Here is a 20674-nt window from a genome sequence, read left to right as displayed (position 1 = left end):
TCCAGGCTTTTGTTCTCTGGCGGCTTTCCCTGGCGGCCGGCTATGCCTCTTCTGAGAGTCAGAGCAGCAGAGGCTGGATTGTCACAGAACAGAGGGATTGCGGCCCATTCTCCACTGATGTTCTGGCCACTTTAACTCCGTTACTGTTGGTTCTGCTCAACCCTGTAGCATCCCGGGATGTGCGCCCCACACCCGGCGTCCCTGCCCTCACTTCCAGTGCCGGCGCGTCTCTGTCCTTTGTGATTCTAACACCGCCAGCCGCCAGCCGCCCCCGTGTGCTCCCGGATCTCCGGGTCTCAGTCTATGCCCGGTGAGCACACTGCGATTCCGGAGTTCCGTGAGAAGCCTGGTGGCGCGCGCACCTGGTTCAGGGTCTCAGTCTGCTGTTTCGGGCGTGCTGACCTCGAGTCCGCCCGCTCCCCTGTGCAGGTGGCCCGCCAGCTGCCCTGCGAGCGCTCCGGGAGCTCCCGGTTTCAGTCTGGATCCCGTGAGCACACCGGGATTCCGGTGTTCCGCGAGATGCCTGGTGGCGAGCGCTCCCGGCTCAACGGTCTCAGTCTGCTCTCTCGCGGGTGCCGTCTGTGAGTCTGCCCGCTCCCCCGTGCGGGTGGCTACCACTTCCTGATGCCTGAACGCGGCGGCTCCCTCCCCCATCCATTTATCTTCCGATATCTGTGCGCAGTTTCAGGGCTCCCCGCTTCGTACCTCAATACTCAGCGCTGGAGATGTTCATTTGTAGAGATCCAGATGTATCTTCCTGCGTCTCAGGCTGATTCCGTGGTTGTTTAAGCTGGTCTGGTACCTATCCAGCTCGACTCAGGGGACCGGCTGAAAAAGGGGTCCCCTACTCCTCCGCCATCTTAACTCCTCCCCCTTTTCCTTCATTTTAAATAAGACTTTTGCACAAAATAGAACACAGATCTTAAAATCATAGCTTAATGATTTTATAAACCCTTACAACCACCATTTGATAAAGATAAACTCCAACATCTCAGAGGCCTCCCTCATGTCTCTTCCCAATCAATATACCTCAAAGTTAACCATTATTTTGACCTCTATCACAATAATTGAACTTTACAGAACTGCAGTCATACAGTATGTACTTTTGTGTCTGGCCTCTTTTATCCAACATTGTATCCGTAACAGGCACCGAGCTGTACATGGCAGTAGCTTGTAACTTAACATAGTATTATATTATCTGAATGTACCATAATTTATTTATCCATTCTCTTGTTGATGGAGTATTTGAGTTTCCAGTTTTTGGCTATTATGAGTAAAGCTACTATGAACATTCTTGTGTCAGTCTTTGGCATGCATATGAAATCAGCTGTTTGTGTTATGTACCCAAAAATAGAATTGCTAGGTTAGAAAGTAAATGTGTAGATTTAATAAATATTGCAAAATAGTGTTTGAAAGTGAATGTTCCATTTTATGCTCCCACGTGCTGTGTATGAGAATTCCAGTTGCGTCACCCAATCAGCATTATTATTGTCAGTGTTTTGAATTTTAGCCATTTTAATGGGTGTGTATGGTACATTTATATTTAATTTGCATTCTCCTTATGACCAATGATGCTGCAAACAAAATCCCACACAGCTTGGAATGAACAAAATTGAAATAAGTGAAGTTTCACAATAAAAGTGAGTGCATAGCTTACCATACGACTCAGCCAACTGAGATCTTGGCCATTTATCCCAGAGAAATGAAAACACAGGTTTACACAAACACCTATGCATGAATGTTCATAGTAGATTTGTAATAACCCAAAACTGGAAATAACCCAAATGTCTTTTAACAGGTAAATGGTTAAACAAACTAGGGTTTATCTCTACCATGGAAAACCACTGGCGATAAAAAGGAATGAACCATTGAAACACACAATTTGGGTGGATCTCAAGGGAATTATGCTAACTGAAAAAGAACCAATCTCGTAAAAGTTATAATCTGTATGAGTCCATTTATATAACATTCTTAAAGTGCAAAACTATAGAGGTGGAGAGCAGGTTAGAGGATGCCAGGAATTGGGTGGAGAGGAGGTGGCTGTGATTATAAAAGGGTAGCAAAAGGGATCCTTGGGATAGAACTGTTCTGAATCATGATGGTAGTGGTTGTCACATGACTCTGCACAAATAATAAGAATGCAAAGAACTAAATATACACATAGATACACAAATGGGTGCATGTAAAACTGGCAAAGGATATAAGTTCTGTGGAGTATATCAATATCAATATCTTGGTCATGATATTGTACTATAATTTTACAAGAAATAACCATTGAGGGAAGCTGGGTGAAGGTTATGTGGATCTCTATATTATTTCTTACAACTGCATGTAAATCTATAATCTCAAAATAAAAAATTAAAATATAAGCACATAGCTGGGACAAGTTTCCTGGTTTACCATGTGGGAAAAAATAGAATTATATCCATACCTTACATTATCCTACCACAAAAATAAACTCCAAATAGATTAGGAATGTAAACATAAGAAATGAAACCACATAGGTCTTAGAGAAAAGCATCAGTGAATCCCTCTTTAACCTCAATAAAAGAAAGAACTTTCTTACTATGATTCAGAAAACAGGCAATAAAAGAAAATATTCAGATTTGACTACATTAGGAAAAAAACATAAAATCAAAAGACAACTCACAAATTGGGAAAAAAATATTTGCAAGGTGTATCACAAATAAAGGGCTAATATTCCTGTATTAGTTTGCTAGGGCTGTCACAACCAAATACCACCAACTGGGTGGTTTAAACAACAAAAATTACTTTTCTCACAGTTTGAAAGCTGAAGTCCAAGATGAAGGTATTGGCAGGTTTACTTTCTCCTGAGGTCTCTTCTGCTTGGCCTGAAGATGGCTCACTGACTCCTCATGTGGTCTTTTCTCTGTATGTATGCACCCCTGGTGTGTCTCTTTGTATACCCTAATCTCCTCTTTGCATAAGGACACTAGTTAGATTGGATTAGGGTCCCTAGTCTACGGGCCATACCACCTGGAACGCCTGATTGCCCGATAGTCTGATCTCAGAAGCTAAGCAGGGTCGGGCCTGGTTAGTACTTGGATGGGATTGGGGTCCCTAACAGCCTCACTTTAACTTAACTCTTTAAAGGCCCTATCTCCAAATAAAGTCACATTCTAAGGTATGGGGCAAGGGATTAGGGCCTCAATGTTAGGAATTGGGGGTGGGGACATAATTCAGTCCATAATAATTCCTAATATTAAAAAAACCCTCTTCACTTCACAATATATACAAATTTTGAATCATTATGTTGTACATCTGAAACTAATGTTATATGTCAATTTACACCTCAATTTAAAAAAAAAACTCTTAAAATTGAGGGAAATACCAAAAAATTTGACAGAAAGATGGTTAAAAGGAACAAACAATTCACAAAAAATATGTAAAAGTAACACTTAAATTATGAAAAGAGAAATGGAAATTAAAATGATACTGGCACCATTTCCCACCTATCAGAATGGCAAAAATTTTAAAGTATAATAACATAGTGTTAGTAAGACAGGGTATAATAGCTGCATGGTGACTCACAAAAAAGATATGTCTAGGTCCTAATCTCTGGAATTTATGAATGTTAATTTAGAAATTAAGAATTAATTAGGGGCGCCTGGGTGGCACAGCGGTTAAGCGTCTGCCTTCGGCTCAGGGCGTGATCCCGGCGTTATGGGATCGAGCCCCACATCGGGCTCCTCTGCTATGAGCCTGCTTCTTCCTCTCCCACTCCCCCTGCTTGTGTTCCCTCTCTCGCTGGCTGTCTCTATCTCTGTCAAATAAATAAATAAAATCTTTAAAAAAAAAAAAAAGAAATTAAGAATTAATTAAATTAAATATAATTAAATTAAGGACCTTGAGATAAAGAGTTTATCTTGGATTGTCTGGATGGACCCTAAATCCAATGATAAGTGTCTTTGTAGGGGTGAGTCAGAGAAAGATTTGACAGAGGAAGAGGAGGCAATGGGACCATGGAGGCAGAAATTGGAGTGATGGGGCCACAAGTCAAGGAATACTTACAGCCACCAGATTGTGGAAGAAGCAAAGAACAGATTCTTCCCTAATTCTTCCCTCAAGACTCCCTCTTTAGAGTCTTTAGAGGGAGTCTGGCTCTAATGACTTCTTGATTTTGGACTTCTGACCCCAGAACTACAAGAGAAAACAATTATTGTTTGTGATGATTTGTTACAGTTAGCAGCCCCAGAAAACTAATATACAGGGGATTAGGCAGTATCATATATTGCTGGTACAAGCAATATATGTGGGGCATATAACAGTATGTTTAAAAACTATCTACATTTTAAAAACCCCAAATTATCTACATTCGACCCTGAACAACACAGGGGTTTATGGATGCTTATCCTCTGTGCAGTTGAATATCTTATGTAACTTTTGACTCCCTCCAAAACTTAACTACTAATAGCCTACTGTTGACTGGAATCCTTACCAATAACAATAGTTATTGCCTATAAGTGGACCTGCACAGTTCAAACCACTGCTGTTCAAGTATATATTTACCTGACATCCAATATTAGGAATTTACTCTAAAGATACACTTCCATCTTTAAAAAATGGAAGTTTTTTACATTACAATAGATGCTCTAGACTTTTACTTGTTGGCATGGAAAAATGTTCACTAGTGTTAGACAAGGAAGGTAGGTTTCAGAATAGCCACATGTAGCCAATTCTGTTTTTGAAAGGAAAGTCTATAATACAGGGAGGGTAAAGGGATTTACAGTAAATGTTCATAGTGGATTATTGTTATTTTAGGATTCCCACTGTTTTCTGAATTTTAATGCTCTGTATTTATTTCTTTTATATTCACAAAATATTATAGAAGTAGCTACAGACACAGTGACAGAATGGGGATGATGGCGATGTGTCTTTGAGAATTCACGCTAAAGAAAGCTTCTCAACACCTTAAAGTTCTAGCTCTTCACATCAGCTGGGCTTTTACCTGCAATGGCTTCCCTCTTCCTGAAGCTGTTTACTCATTGGTTTCTCCACCATTCAGGGCTGTCTCCTTTCCTCTAATAAGGAAATCACATCTGGCTTAGAGATATAAACTCCTATATATAGGAAATGAAATGGGACTTGGGTCTGCTGAGGTGCTGCCAATCAGGGATGAATGGCCAGAGGAAGATCAAATCACCTTAGGTATCAAGAAAATGAAGCCCCAGTAAAAACAAAATGCAGTTGTTTGTATCCAATTACACAAATGCCAAATCAGTTCATCAATGACTCTCCAGAGATTCATATTGAAGAAGGATACTTCCAGTAGGCAGATTATAAACAATGAGCGAAAATATTCTTAATGGGCAAAACCAGGCTCCAACATCCCATCCTTGTAGTTACATCCTTCTGAACAGTGTTCAGGCACTCACCCTTTACCTTGAAGAACTTGATGGACGTCTTTGGAAGTTGACAGTCCTGCAAACAACAAAAACATTCCAACTCCACAAACCCCTCCATATGACCCTGGAAGAAAGGGGAAGGTGGGCCAGATGTGGGAGCTAGGCAGCATATAGAAGGAATTTCTCTGGCATGGTTCAGCTTTCTGAGTCTAGCAAGAATATACAAATTTAATACATTCCAGAACTTCCTCACAATAAGGTATTACGTGGTCATTAAAAATTAAATTGAAGAATAACAAAAAAAAAAAAAAAAGAAAAATTCAAAATATACTGACAGTAGCTAAAGCAGGTTACTACACAACATGTACAACTATTCCATGTACCAAAAGGTCATCTATATCATTACAGATAGAATGTCAGACATCAGCAATAGAAAAATATCTGGAATTTTACTTCTAAATGTTAAAATTATTGATTTCTAGTCTGTGATACTGACTTGTTTACGTATACTTCCATAACTTACATAAATTTAAGTATACTTCCTATTTTCTTCACAAGAAACAAGAATGTCTTGATTTTAGATTATGTTATAAAAAATTTTATTAAAGTGAAGTTCTTAAAAAATAGGTGAAAAAAATTCTGTTGTGGGTCTTTAGGTTAGATTTATAGCTCAGCATATTCTAAATATAGTTAGCTAGGAATGATTTCTCTTATGTCCCTTCTAACAGTTTCTTTCCAAGCATACCTAGGGGTTTTCTGCCTAGAGAAGAGCTAAGAGGCTCAAACCCTGGTCTAGTTGTTTTATGTCTTTTAATGGAAGAATTCTAGGTAGCAATTATATCTTATTCATCTGTGTTTCTTCCAAGTACACAGGCACAACTTCTTGTATACTATAGGCATGTCCAATGTCTTACACAGAAATCCCACTTCTAGGATACTTTGTCTTAGGAAGAATTAAAAATAAATAAGTATTACAAGGATATTCACTGAGGAATTCCTGATAATATAGGCACCTGGGTGGCTCAGTCAGTTAAATGTCTGCCTTTGGCTCAGGTCATAATCCCAGTGACCTGGGATCGAGCCCCAAGTTGGGCTCTCCAGTCAGTGGGGAGTCTGCTTCTCTCTCTCCTTGCCCCTCCCCCTGCTCATGTGTGCTTGCTCTCTCTCTCAAATAGATAAATAATTTTTAAAAAGAATTCTTGATAATTAGTAAAAAAAAAAAAGGTTCAGAATAAACAGTGTGTTAAATAAGATATGATAGACCACACTATAATCATGATTTTGGCCTCAATTTAATTGTCAAAGAGAGATCTCATCAGGAATGGCTTAGTGAAATACAGCAGAGGGTATAGAGTTGGAAAATAGTAGAATCTGGTAGTTAAATAAAGATTGAGGACTTGGAACTCAAGTTCTAGTTTCATCTCTCAAGAACTCTGTGACATTTCACAACTTATTTCAGCCCTTGATGTCTCACTTGCCTAAGCAGTTTACTGGGGATGGTAATACCTCCCTCACAGAGTTCTCATGAAGATTAAATTAGACAATACACGTCCTTATAATAGTGTATTAGTCAGAGTTCTCCAGAGAAACAGAAACAACAGGATGTATATGTCTGTCTGTATGTGTGTGTCTGTATGTGTGTATTGAGAGAGAGAGAAAAGAGAGAGGTTAAGAAAGAGATTTTAAGGAATTGGCTTATGAGGTTGTGGAAGCCTGTTAAGTCCAAAATCTGTAGGTCATGTCAGTAGGTTGAACACCCAGGGAGCAGCTGCGATTTGAGTCCAAAAGCTGTCAGCTGGTAGAGTTCCTTTCTGCTCAGGAAGAGGGCAGTCTTTAGTCTATCAAGGCCTTCAACTGATTGGATGAGGCCCACCCACATTCTGGAGGGTAATCTGCTTTAATTTAAATTAAATGTTAATCTCATCTAATAAACACCTTCACAGAAACATCTGGAATGATATTTGACCAAATATTTGGGCATCATGGCCCAGCCAAGTTGCACAAAATTAGGCATCATAAGTCCACCCCATGTCAACTTGGCACCTATATGCATCTCCCTGTAAACCATACTTAATATCTGCATAAAAACAGTAACAAGGTCATACATCCACTTAACATGATACAACTGGCCTGCATACAACCAGAAAATACACGAATCCCTTCCCGAGAAGAGAGTGCAAAGTCTTGCAGGATGTTTACTTTTCTCCCTTATAACCCATAACTTAAATATTATGATGTAAAGTTAACAATACGTACATACTGTAAGGTCAATACATCTTATATTACATGATAACGGTATAAAAAAAGGAACAAAGATATTTATATACATACATACAAACACACAACAAAATAAACACTCATTGACAATCATAGTCCTAATTTCTGAAACTGGTCACATGGTTGTAGTAGGCATTTATAACTACTTTCTTCTACCACCCATTCCATATTCCCTTTGCTCTCAGCAAGCTCCTCAGCTGTCATGGTTCTTTACCTGGTGGGGTGACCCAGCGTTCATTCTTGGATGTTTGGCCCACGAGTAATCCTGTCTTTTATAGTTTGTAGTCTGCCATTCACTTTAATCATAGGGCAGGGTAATATTAAGAGATGCCCCAAAGGATCTCCTGTACTCAAGACACACTCCTCCTCATCTCCATTGTGCAGTAGCACTCCAACTTCCCTTTGGTAGTCAAGATCAATCACCACAGCCAGCACACTTACTCCCTTCTCTGTCTTTTGATTCAGAGGGATGAGAAACCCAAAGTGGTTGGGTAGCAGTCTTAATTTACAGTTGAATGGAATCACTGTATCTCCTGGTGGAAGCATTCCTCCCTTTGGAACTAAAACCTCTGTGCAGCAGAGCGCAGGTTGTGGGGAGGGGAAGCAAAAATTTTGCTATTGGGTCACTACAGGTAATAGTCAGTGGTGACACTCCCATTTCCACCCCTTGATTCCTGGCCTTGTGAATCCTGACTATGGAAGAAACAGCACTAGATACTGGATGCTGATACCAGAGCATACACAGCCTTCTACAGAAGCATGCCTCAGCCCTGCAAGATACTGCCACCTAGCTGGCATTGTGACTGAGTCTTCAAAACATTATTCCATCTGTCAAGCCAGCTGCTTCAGAATGGTGAGGAACTTGGGAAGACCAGTGAATTCTATGAGGATGGGCCTGCTGCTGCACTTCAATTACTGTGATAGGGGTTCCTTGATCAGAAGCAATGCTGTTTAGAATACCATGATTGTGGATAAGGCATTCTGTAAGTCTACTGGCAGAAGCATTATGTACAGTATAGGCAAATCTGTATCCAGAATGATCTGGATACAGAGTGTCTGCTTTAGTAGGAAAAAAAAAATGTTGCCCCTTCCATGATGGAGGCAGTCCAGTGTAATCAACCTGCCACCAGAGAATAGTGTCATATTGGGGACTCAGTGTTGGTCTCCGCTGCTGGCAGACTTCATTCAGCAGTAGCTGTAACCAGGTTGGCCTTAATGAGTGGACACCCATGTTGCTGAACTGCCATAACTGCCACTGTGGCCACTTTGTTCAAGAAACTATTGGGTGATGACAGGGGTGACTGAGGAAAGAAACCAACTAGTGTCCAAAGACTGGGTCATCCCATCCACTTTATTAAAATCCTCCTCTGCTGAGCATTTAACATGGGACACAAAGAGCTTCACTTTTACCCATTCAGAGAGGTCTGTACCTCTTTTCCAGACTTCCTTTGCATGAATTTTCTAATCATGTTCCTTCCAAGTTCCTGACCACCCAGCCAAACCACTGGCCACAGCCTATGAATCAGTATGTAATTGCACATCTGACCACTTCTTCTTCCAAGCAAAAACAAAACAAAACAAAAACCAGGTGCACTGCTCAAAGCTCTGACCAGTAGGATTACTCGTGCCTTCAAGGCATACTTGACCCAATCACTTATATAACACTTCCATTTTATGTGAGTGCTGCTATGTACACCCAATTTAATGGTTTCTTGGGTCAGATTACACCCAGTTTATGATAGTAACTTGGTGGCCCATGGTTTAGTCTCTAAGGGCCAGTAGTAGACCAAAACCTGTTTCTCAAAAGGAGAGTAGTTAACTGCAGAGAATGGCATGGCTTTGCTTCAAAATCCTAAGGGCCTGCACTGTGACCCATCTATAGGGTCCTGCCAAAGGCTTTAGACAGCATCACTATCTGCCTCTGATATTTCAAACACCCTTGGATTTACTGGGCCTCATGGCCCAAGAGGCAAAGTGCTTGCATAGATGTTTGGACCTGTTGCAGAGTCACAGAGCCTTCTCTTGTTCTGGGCCCTACTCAAAACTAGCAGCTTTTCACGTCACTCGGTAAACGGGCTGAAATAACACACCCAAATGAGGAATAGGTTGCCTCCAAAATCCAGAGGTCCACTAGGCTTTGTGCCTCTTTTTTAGCTGTAGGAGGAGCCAGATGCAACAACTTCTCCTTCATCCTTAGAAGGGATATCATGACATGCCCCACACCACTGGATCCCTAGAAATTTCACCGAGGTAGTACAAGGCCTCTAAGTTTTTGTTGGATTTATTTCCCAACCCAGATACCCAGATGTCTTGTCAGTAAATCTAGAGTAGTTGCCATTTCTTGCTCGCTAGGTCCAGTGGCATAATGTCATGAATGTAATTGACCAGTGTGACATCTTGTGGAAGGGAAAGATAATTAAGATCCCCGTGAACTAAATTATTATACATATAAACTAAATTATAGGGCTGGGGAGCTGATGTACCCCTGAGGTAGGGCACTGAAGGTATATTACTTGTTTTTGCCAAATGCAAACAGTTGCTTCTGGTTGTCTTTATTAACAGGGATGGAGGGGGGAAAATTTCCAGATCAGTAATTGCATAGCAGATACTAGGGAATGTGTTAATTTGTTCAAGTAATGAAATCACATTTGGTAAAACAGCTGCAGTTGGAGTCACCACCAGCTAATGAAAACCCAGTGTCATTCTCCAAGATTTCTCTGTCTGCAGAGACCAGATAGGCAAGCTGAATGAGGATATGGTGGGAATCACCACCTGTGCATCTTTAAAGTTCTTAATAGTAGCACTAATGTCTGCAATCCCTCCAGGTATGCAGTATTTTTTTGGTCTATTATTATTATTTTTTTAGGCAGAGGCAGTTTTAGTAGTTTTCACTTGTCCTTTCCTCACTCAATAGGCAGAGAGACAGTTGCTGAGTTATCCATTCCAGAACTGGGGGAAAAACCACAGGATGGGTTCAGGCAGCCCTGAGTCTGCTGTGAGATGGATTTTAGCTAAAACAACATTGATCACCAGACCTCCTTAAGCCTCTACCCTGACTGTGAGGTTTTGGGTCTCCTGGAATTAGTGACAGCTCAAAGCCAGTGTCCAAGGTCTGATAATTTCCTTTTCCTCAATGTATGGTCACCCTGATAAAGGCTGTGGGTTCCTTTAGGAAGGCATGGGGGAAAATTATCAGCATAAATTTTTGGCAGTGTAGCAGGGCTTTTCGTTCAAGGGGTTCTGGGTCTGTATATTGGGTCAAGTCCGAGATTGTCTGACAGTCCATGACTTTTTATTATTCAAGTTAGGCTTTCGTTCATTTGACTAGAACTCTTTCACTTATACAGACTGAGTGAGAAGTTAGACTTCCCATCTATTACACTTCCACCAAAGAATACTAACCATACTCTGTTACCCTGTAACAGAGATCTAAAAAAAATCTTTATGATCATTTTGCATTCATCACAATAAATTAGTTCATATTTTTTAAATCTATGTTTTAAGTTATACTTAGATTTTTTAAAATTTCCATTGGAAACTTAATTTTCAAGTAAAACCTACTCTTCAGGAAGCTTAACTATCATCTTTTTTTTTTTTTTTTAAGATTTTTTTTTCCCCCTGACAGAGAGAGACAGTAAGAGAGGGAACACAAGCAAGGTGTGAGAGGGAGAAGCAGGCTTCTCCCTGAACAGGACCCTGGGATCATGACCTGAGCTGAAGGCAGACACTTAAGGGCTGAGCCACCCAGGCGCCCCTCATTATCTTTTTAGAGGTAAGTAAAGAGGGTTAGAGTACTCAATCTCACACTTACAGTACTGCAGTCTCTCATGTAGTTACTACATCCTGATCACAGCCACACACATTATCTTGCATCCAGATTTTAACTTGCATAAGTTACACTCAAACATACAAAAACAAATTTACCAGATCTTTCACATGCTCTCCCAGTCATACTCAGTTCAAACTCACATATATCAACCTCAAAGTCAACGTTTAATCACCTGCCCTTGCATTGTCATACAATTCATAGAGACTTGGGTACAGTTACAAACCACTTTCCCATACTTTGTATATTTCACTCAACACCTTGGACAATACCAAATGCAAACGAACTTGTACACGTGACCAAGAATCAGACCCAGAAACACAACCACTTGTTCTCACTGATACAGTTCTTCACATGGCACTTTGAGATAGGGTTTCTGGGCTTTCAGCAAGGTTAAAAATCTTTAGATTTGTCTCTTCTGGCAGATAGTCTGTATTAGTTCCCACCCCTCTTGGTCAGTTCTGGTTTCTTACACACACTTAGACCCCACAATATCGCTTCATGCCTCCCTCACGCATACATGTAAGGCTCAGGATCAGCTCCGTCTGGCCCAGGGATCTGTTTCATCCACCAGGGAGACCAGCCTCCTCCCTTCTCGCGAGGGACACCTGCCATAGCCAACTGCTCCTGCTAGTCACATGTAGACCCAAAAACAAACAGCCTCCCACAGAACGTTACAAACTCACTGCCCGCAGAGTCGCGCCGCCCACAAGCATGCGTAATCAATCACACGGTCTCAAATGGCCCCTCCCTCCTAAGCCACGTTACATTACACACTTCACAATCACTGCGCGTGGTCCCACATGAGCAGCACGACCGCTATTTCAAACGGTCTCAAAAACGTTTCACAAACTAATTTCCTCACTCAGGACACCCTCAGTTGGTGTAACACAGACATCCTCTCCCTCTCGATCAGACACCCTCGGCCAGTCCCACCTTCGGACTCTTCAGAAAACACATCTCGCACTGCCACCTTACAGACGAAGGCCGGATCCCGCCGCATCAGACGACAATTCTCAAACCACAGCACGTGCGCGTCCATCTTGAGAGGTAGGGACAGCCCGGGTGCCAGGCTTGAAATCCGCTCTCAGAGGAATCCGAGGACCCGAATTCAGACCCCAAATTCGGGTCTGAGCCTTGGAAAGGGAGAGTTTGTAGCGTCGCTCCAGGCCCGAGAGAAACTGCGCAGGTTCATCCCGAAACCTGGCGGAAGATTTACCTCTTTCAGCTCTCGGGCGCTTTGCTTTCGGACTACGTTTCCCAGAGGACACAGCGGTTCAAAGCTACTTCCGGTAGGGAAGTTGGCTGACAAGTCGGCCGCGGAAGCAGGTGAGGGCTTTTTACCCGACCAGCAGAGTGTGCAAGGCTGGGCGTGCGGCCTCGCATGGAATGCGAATCAGAATTTGGACCAAAGACCTACCTGAGGATGCTGAAGGTAAGGACTCCTGGAGCTCCAGGCCTGGGGAAGCGGAGTGTCTGCAGTGTTAGGCCTCTAAAGTGCGGGAGCTGCTCTAGGGAGGATAGATTGGGTGGTTTTGAGTGCGTGAAGGAAACTGCGTTTGTTTCCGGACTAAGTGTATTTGGCTATTAGTCGTGAGAGCGACTGGATTCGGGAGCGTGCTTTTGTGACAGTGTAATTGCGTGACCATTTGTGTGAATGGAGTTTGTATGTGATTGTGACCATGATTGCGGGTGGCTATTTGTGTAAGCCTCAGATACTTGCATAAATAAATCAATAAAACACAACTACACAAAGCGTTACACCCAGGCTTATATAATCAGGCAGTTAGGGAGACATTACAGTATTCAACTGTAGATTCATACAATACAAAGCTAAATGGACGTAATCCAACCCACGTTTATCATTATCCCAGAACCACAGACACATATATAGTAAAACAAAAACAACCACTCCCCAACCACAGACTGCCCTTATGCCCACTTAGCCCTCATCCCCAACAATTATATGTAGAGCTCAAACACATCAGTACGTGTCATAGAATCATAGTTATCATGGTCACAGACAATGTCTACTCCACATCACACACAAGGTCACACAAAGTTTGAGCTTCAAGAAAGGCCTGGTTGGGGGCACTGGCAGGTTCAGTCAGTAGAGCATGGGATTCTTGATCTTGCAGATGTGAGTTCAGCTCCACACTGGGTTTAGAAATTACTTAGGAAAAGCCTGGTGTCTCCTAGTTCTTCTCTACCTCACTACTTCTGCCATTCTCCTTAGAAACACCTAGGGTAGGAGGAAAGAGTGACGCTGTTGCACATCTAAAATCAGTGTCTAAGATGATTAGGTGCTGCTACTTACCTGGAATGTTCATATAAACTTCTAAAATTCCTTTGTTATATTTCTTCATTTAAAGTAAAAATTATCTATAATTCTTCAACCACTCTAAACATTTTTTAAAAACGATTTTATTTATTTATTTATTTATTTATTTATTTGAGAGAAAGGGACCACATGAGCAGGGAGAGGAGCAGAGGTAGAGGGACAAGCCGCCCCACACAGGGCTTGATCCCACTGAGATCATGAGCTGAGCCGAAACCAAGAGTGAGATGAATAACCAACTGTGTGAGCCACCCAGGTGCCCCCACTTTGAGCATTTTATTACAAATACTTTCACCCTTCTTATATGCATACATATATGCTTACATATGTATGTATGTATTTTTCCCCGAAAGGTTAGACCACAATACACGTTGTTTTGTAATTCTTTATTGCAGGGTATTTAGGTCTTTTGTCTGTATTCAGGAATAAATTTCATAAGATTTTCCAGGATGTTTCCAGGTGTGCTTTTTTAGTTCTCACCAGTACTGCAAAATAAAGTCTCAAGTATTTATTTTGGTCTGGAATTTTTTAATTTTTATTTATTTATTTTTTACTGATAGGGCTCATGTGCATGTGTGTGCAGAGGTTGGGGGGGGCTAGTGGGAGAGGGAGAGAGAGAGAATCTTCAGCAGGCTCCAGGCGAGGCGCAAAGCCCAACACAGTCTGGATCTCATGACTTGAGCTGAAATCAAGAGTCTATTGCTTAACTGACGGCGCCACCCAGGCGCCCCTAGTCTGGACGTTTTTGTTCTATTTATTTCCTCTTTTTCGTCTGTGTTCCATCAGTCTCTATTTTTGAAATTCCTGTGAGTCATGCATTAGGGCTTTTGGGTCGTTTTCTATTTCTCTAATCTTTTTGTAATGTCCATTTCCTTTTCTTTTTCCTCTTAATTCAGTGACGATCTTGTCAGAATAGGTCTGAACAGGTTGGTTGGGTCCCTTTTATCATAGGGTTGGGACACTGGTCTGCCTCTCTAAATCTTTCCTGCTAAAAAGCCTGGGCCCAGTCTTTCTTTCTGAATCCATCCTCCTATACCTGGCTTCCCTTCTTGTTTTGAGTAAGGTTGGGATTTGTCCGATTTCCCTCGAATCTTTTATATATGTGTGAATGGGGACTGGGCATAGGAGACATGAAGGGGGAAGAAAAATGTCATTCTATATTAGCACTCTGGGAGCTAAGAAGCAAGATCATCTCATGTCTTTTTTTTAAACCCCTCTCATCCAGCAGTGTTTTCTTTGGACTGTGAGTTTCTCCTAAAGTGGAACTAAGAAGAGGACTAATACTTTGAATTTTTAAAAAAACCATGGCCCATGTAAGTTGATATTTTTTTTGTTCCTAATTGATGTCCTTTTTTTCTATAGTCATATGAATATTTGCATTCTTTATCTTGATACTGTTGCCTGACTGAATATCATACAATAACTTACTAGTGAGTAGTGTTGGTTTCAAAACTTGAAGGTCTTCCTTTTTGCTCCTCTCCTTTCTAACCAGTGTTCTTACAATCATTCAGTTAATCATTTTTCATTTCCCATATGCTCAGACTCTGCCAGGAGAAGGAGAGAACAGAAATAGTATTCTTTTGAAGGAACTGTTGATGTCTCTCTTGTTAGAACTTTGATTTGATGAGGTGATTTAACAAATATTTATTGAGTACCTACTATGTGACAGGCACTCTTCTAGGTAACTACGAATAAATTGGTGGGGGAAAAAAATAACACATGTACAAATCATCCCTTGTGGAACTTAACTTGTAGTAAGAGAGAAAAAAAAATACATTTATATAATACCAGACTTAAGTTTTAAGGTACACAGATATATATACACATACGTGTGAACAAATGAACAAAACAATTACAAGATAAAACTAAGAGCAAAAACCAAATATGTGTCCTATCAATAAATGTGTATGAATTTTAACTCAGAAAAAGGCTTTTAGATTGAGTCTCAAAGAAAAACTCTATTCTCTGCACTTAAGAGACTCTGAGACACTTAAGTGACTCAGAAAGTTTAATGAAAGGATGGATAAATTATACCAGACAAATAGAAACTAAAAACACAGAAATTCAGGCCATCTCACACTATTAAACATGGCAAAGAAGGATGCCATATAATTCTAAGGTATACATTTCAAAACAGAATAACATAGTTATAAATACACATGCATCACATATATAGCATCACATTTCCTTGAGCAAATAGGAAAGCACATAAAAGAAAAAAGTAGAGGACACTAATCCTTTCAAAGTCAAGTCAAGTGGACAAATTTAGTAAGGATGAAACACTCCCATCAAATCTACCTAATTAGTAGATATGGAATTCTGTATCCTAGTAATAATGAATATACATTCTTTTTAAGTGTCCATAGATCAATCAGGAAAAATAACAAAATATTAGGCCACAATAAAGTCCAAGTAGGTAGAAATGATAAACCATGTTCTCTGAACACAGTGAAATTCAGCTAGGATTTAATAACAAAACCATAAAAGTAAAGTTACTCTTACCAACAATTTGTAAAATCTGTCTCAATAACTTCTGGGTAAAGGAAGAAATATAATCTAAAAGTAAAGAATTTCTGGTACTCTGTGATAGCACTACATTTTGGAACCCATGGGATTTAATTAAAGTAAGGCTCTAAGGGCAAAGTTACAGCTTTAATGCTTCTAACAAAAATAATGAAAATATATAAGTTGAAAGGAAGCAGAAGGAAATATGGAAGGAATTTTATAAAGATAAAAATTGTATGTGTTAGAAAACAGGAACAGCTTATCATTAATAAAATAATAAGACAAATCGCAAATTAGGAAAGAAAGAAAAAGTGCAATATAAAAATTTAAAAAGGGGAAAGTCCATAGAAACAAAGGAATTAAAAAGAATCTTGAAAAAGTACTTTATTGGATTATTTGCAAATGTATCTTATTTATCTACATATATACCATTTTAATTGCTCTTAAGATCTGAATTTCTGTTTGGTGTCATTTCTTTTTAGCTTGAATATCTTCCTTCATCATTTCCTATAGTTTGTGTCTTTTGATCATAAGTACTCTCAGCTCTCTTTACGTGAAAGTGTCTTTGTTTTTTGTTTTTTTTTTAAAGATTTTATTTATTCGACAGAGATAGAGACAGCCAGAGAGAGAGGGAACACAAGAGGGGGAGTGGGAGAGGAAGAAGCAGGCTCATAGCGGAGGAGCCTGATGTGGGGCTCGATCCCATAATGCCGGGATCACGCCCTGAGCCGAAGGCAGATGCTTAACTGCTGTGCCACCCAGGCGCCCCATGAAAATGTCTTTGTTACACCTTAATTTATCAAGTAAGTCAGGAAATGCATCCTCTTCTATTTTCTGGAAGAATTTATTGAATTGTATTATTTCTTCCTCAATTGTCTGATAGAATTCAACAACAAAGGCATCTGTGGTAAGCAGAATAATGACCCCTAGAGATGTCTATGTGCTAATCCTGGAAGCTGTGAATATGGTACCTTATGTGGCAAGAAGGAATTTACAGGTGTTATTAAATTAATGATTTTTAAATAGGGAGATTATTTTTGATTATCTGAAGAATCAGGATCAGAGGGAGATGTGAGAATATAATGTGTATATTAGAGAAATGCAATGTTACTGGCTTTGAAGATGGGGGAAAGAGGCCATGATCCATGTAAGTGGCCTCTAGAGGCTGGACGAGGCAAAGAGAAGGCAAGGAAATAGACTCTTTACTAAAGCCACCAGAAAGGTACACAGCCCTGCTGACACCTGGATTTAGTCTAGTGAAACCCTTGTTGGACTTCTAACATACAGAACTGAGTTAATAAATTTGTTGTTTTAAGCTACTATATTTGTTATAGCAACAGTAGAAAGTGAATACACCATCTGAATTTGAAGTTTTCTTCATGGGGAGACTTTAATTTCTTTAATTGATATAGGGTTTTGGGGGTTTTATTTCTTTTTTTTTTTTTAAGATTTTATTTATTTATTTATTTATTTATTTATTTATTTATTTATTTATTTGTGAGAGAGGGAGAGAGCACAAGTGAGGGGCAGAGGGAGAAGTAGACTCCCTGATGAGCACGGAGCCTCATGCGGGGCTCCATCCCAGGGCCCCACGACCATGACCCCAGCTGAAGGCAGACGCTCAACCAACTGAGCCACCCACATGCCCCAGTTTTATTTCTTCTTGAATTAGTTGAGTAATTCGTGTCTTTCAAGAAATTCATTTATTTCCATTTAGATGTCAAATTTATTAGTGTAAAGTTGTTTATAATATTCCCTTATTATCCTTTCAATGCCTGTCAGATCTGTAGTAATGCCCCTCTCTTAATTCCTGATGTTAATAATTTGTCTTTTTTTCTTGTTGAGTATATTAGCAGTTTATTAATTTTATTGATCTTTTCAAAAATCAGCTTTTAGTTTTGATTTTTCTTTCCAGTTTGCCCTTGTCTTGATTGCTATTTCATTGATTATTGATCTAATTCTTTCCTTTTTCCTGCATACTTTAGGTTTAATTTTCTCCTCTTTTTTGAGTTCAAAATTCCCTTTTTTCGGGGCGCCTGGGTGGCACAGCGGTTAAGCGTCTGCCTTCGGCTCAGGGCGTGATCCCGGCGTTATGGGATCGAGCCCCACATCAGGCTCCTCCGCTATGAGCCTGCTTCTTCCTCTCCCACTCCCCCTGCTTGTGTTCCCTCTCTCTCTGGCTGTCTCTATCTCTGTCGAATAAATAAAATCTTAAAAAAAAAAAAATTCCCTTTTTTCTTTTACCCATGGGCTACTTAGAAGAGTGTTCTTTAACTTACAAATTTGGGGGCACTTTTTCAGATTTTTCTGAGAATTCATTTTTAATTTATTTAATTCATAATTCTGTTGTGGTCAGAGAACATACTCTGTGATATCAGTCCTTTTAAATTTATTGAGACTTGTTTTATGGCCCAAAATGTGGACTGTTTTGGTGAATGCTCAGTGTGCATTTGGGGGGAAAAAAAAAAGCGGTGTTATACTATTGTTGGATAGAGTGTTTATCAGTTAGGTCAAGTGTTTTGTATTAGTACTCAACTCTTATATATCTTTTCTGATTTTTGGTCACTTGGTCTATCAATTACTGGGAGAGGACTGTTGAAACCTACACATACAGCTGTTTATTTGTCTGTTACAATTCTGTCAGTTTTGCTTTGTTTTGAAATTCTGTTAGTAGGTGCATGCATATTTAGGATTACTATGTCCTTTTTTTTTTTTAAAGTTTATTTATTTATTTATTTATTTTAAAGTGATCTCTATACCCAATGGGGGCTCGAGCTCACAACCCTGAGATCATGAGTTGCACACTCTTCTGACTGAGCCAGCCAGGTGTCCCAAGATTCCTATATCTTCTTGATGAATTAATCCCTTTATTATGAAATGTTCCTTTTGATAATATTCTTTTTCTTGCATTCTGTTTATTAATATAACTGCTTTAGCTTTCTTTTATTGTTATTTCATGGCATATCTTTTTCCATCCTTTTATTTTAACTTATTTTAAGTGTATCTCCTATAACAGCATATAGTTTGATCCTACTTTTTTATGCAGTCTGATAATCTCCACCTTCGATTATCTAGACCAGGAGTTAGCAATCTGTGGTATGCTGGCCAAATCTAGCCTGTAGCCTCAAGCTAAGAATGGTTTTGCATTTCTGAAGGGTTATAAATAATAAAGAAGAATATGTGATAGGGACTATATGTGACTCATAGAGCCTAAGATAGTCACTATCTGAACCTTTCCAGAAAAAGTTTGTTGACTTCTCCATGAACTGTTTAAATTGAATGTAATTATTAGGTTTTAATCTATTATCTTGTCATCTATTCTTCCTTTTTCCCCCCTATTTTTCTGCCTTCTTTTGGACAAGTTGTATCTTTGTTTAGTATTCCATGTATCTCCACTACCTTTTAGAACTCCATTTATGTCCATTATAGGATTATTAGCTATACTGTTTTTACTTTTTTATTGTTTTAGAGGTTGTTCTAAGGTTTCCAATATGCTTTTGAAAAGAGTTTATTACAGTCTTACAGTAATTATACAACTTCACAAATACTGCAAAAATCTTATGACTAGATACTTCCATTTTCCCTTCACATCTTTTTTTTCTATTCTCATATATTTTATTTCGAAATGCATTAAAACCACAAAGCTTTCTCTTCTTTAAATGGTCAGTTATCTTTTAAAGAAATTATGAAATGAAAATGATATCTTTTCTTTTTACCCCCAAATTTATTTTTTATAGTACTCTTCATTCCTCTGTGGATAGAAGTTTTTACCTAGTATCAATTTTTGTCCCCCTGGAGAACTTGCTTTAACATTTTTTATAGCACAGGTCTTTTGGTGAAGAATCCTCTCAGTTTTCATTTCTCTTGAAAAACAATTTAAAAAAAAAAACAACAACACCAAAGCTTTATTTCCCCATCATTCTGAAAGATTTTAGTTGGATATAGAATTATAGGTTGACAGCTTTCTTTCAGCATTTTAAAGATACTGTTTTGTTCTTTTGCCTCCATTGTTATTAATGGAAATTAGTCTTTGATTCCTGTTGTTGTTCCCCTCTGAATAATGTGTCTTTTGTAGGGAAGGGAGTCTGTTGCTTTTAAGTTTTTTTTTTTTCCCTTATCCTTGGTGTTCAGCAGGTTGATTATAATGGTCATAGGTATAATATTCTTTGTTTGTTTGCTTTTTAAGTTTATTTAAGTAATCTCTGCACCCAATGTGGGGTTCAAACTCACAACTCTGAGATCAAGAGTCCCATGTTTTTCCAACTGAGCTAGCCAGACAACCCTAGCATTCTTTGTTTTTATGTTACTTGGGATTCATTGAGCTTTTTTTTTTTTTTTTTTTTTTTTTAAATATTTTATTTA

The 20674-nt window shown here is 39.4% G+C and overlaps 1 protein-coding gene across 4 annotated transcripts in view; it reads left to right on the top strand.

The window, feature by feature from the left end:
* The window catches only part of ZNF461 (zinc finger protein 461), a 76192-nt gene that overhangs the window by 9766 nt on the left and 45752 nt on the right, over nt 1-20674 (top strand). For 2 of the 4 annotated variants that reach the window (XM_040632809.1, XM_040632808.1), the window contains exons 2-3: nt 11248-12904; nt 15036-15120. Coding sequence is in view for 2 of the 4 variants with exons in the window: in XM_040632808.1 (XP_040488742.1) it covers nt 15112-15120 (9 nt within the window). In the remaining 2 variants the exon portion in view is untranslated. Of the gene's footprint in view, nt 1-11247; nt 12905-15032; nt 15121-20674 lie in introns of all 4 variants that reach the window. The other 2 variants (XM_008712205.2, XM_008712203.2) reach the window with 1 other exon arrangement.

Source organism: Ursus maritimus, unplaced genomic scaffold (assembly GCF_017311325.1).
Source record: "Ursus maritimus isolate PB19 unplaced genomic scaffold, ASM1731132v1 scaffold_19, whole genome shotgun sequence".
NCBI lineage: Eukaryota > Metazoa > Chordata > Mammalia > Carnivora > Ursidae > Ursus > Ursus maritimus.
Note: the sequence above shows the minus strand (reverse complement) of the source record. Positions and strands in the feature narration are given on the sequence as shown.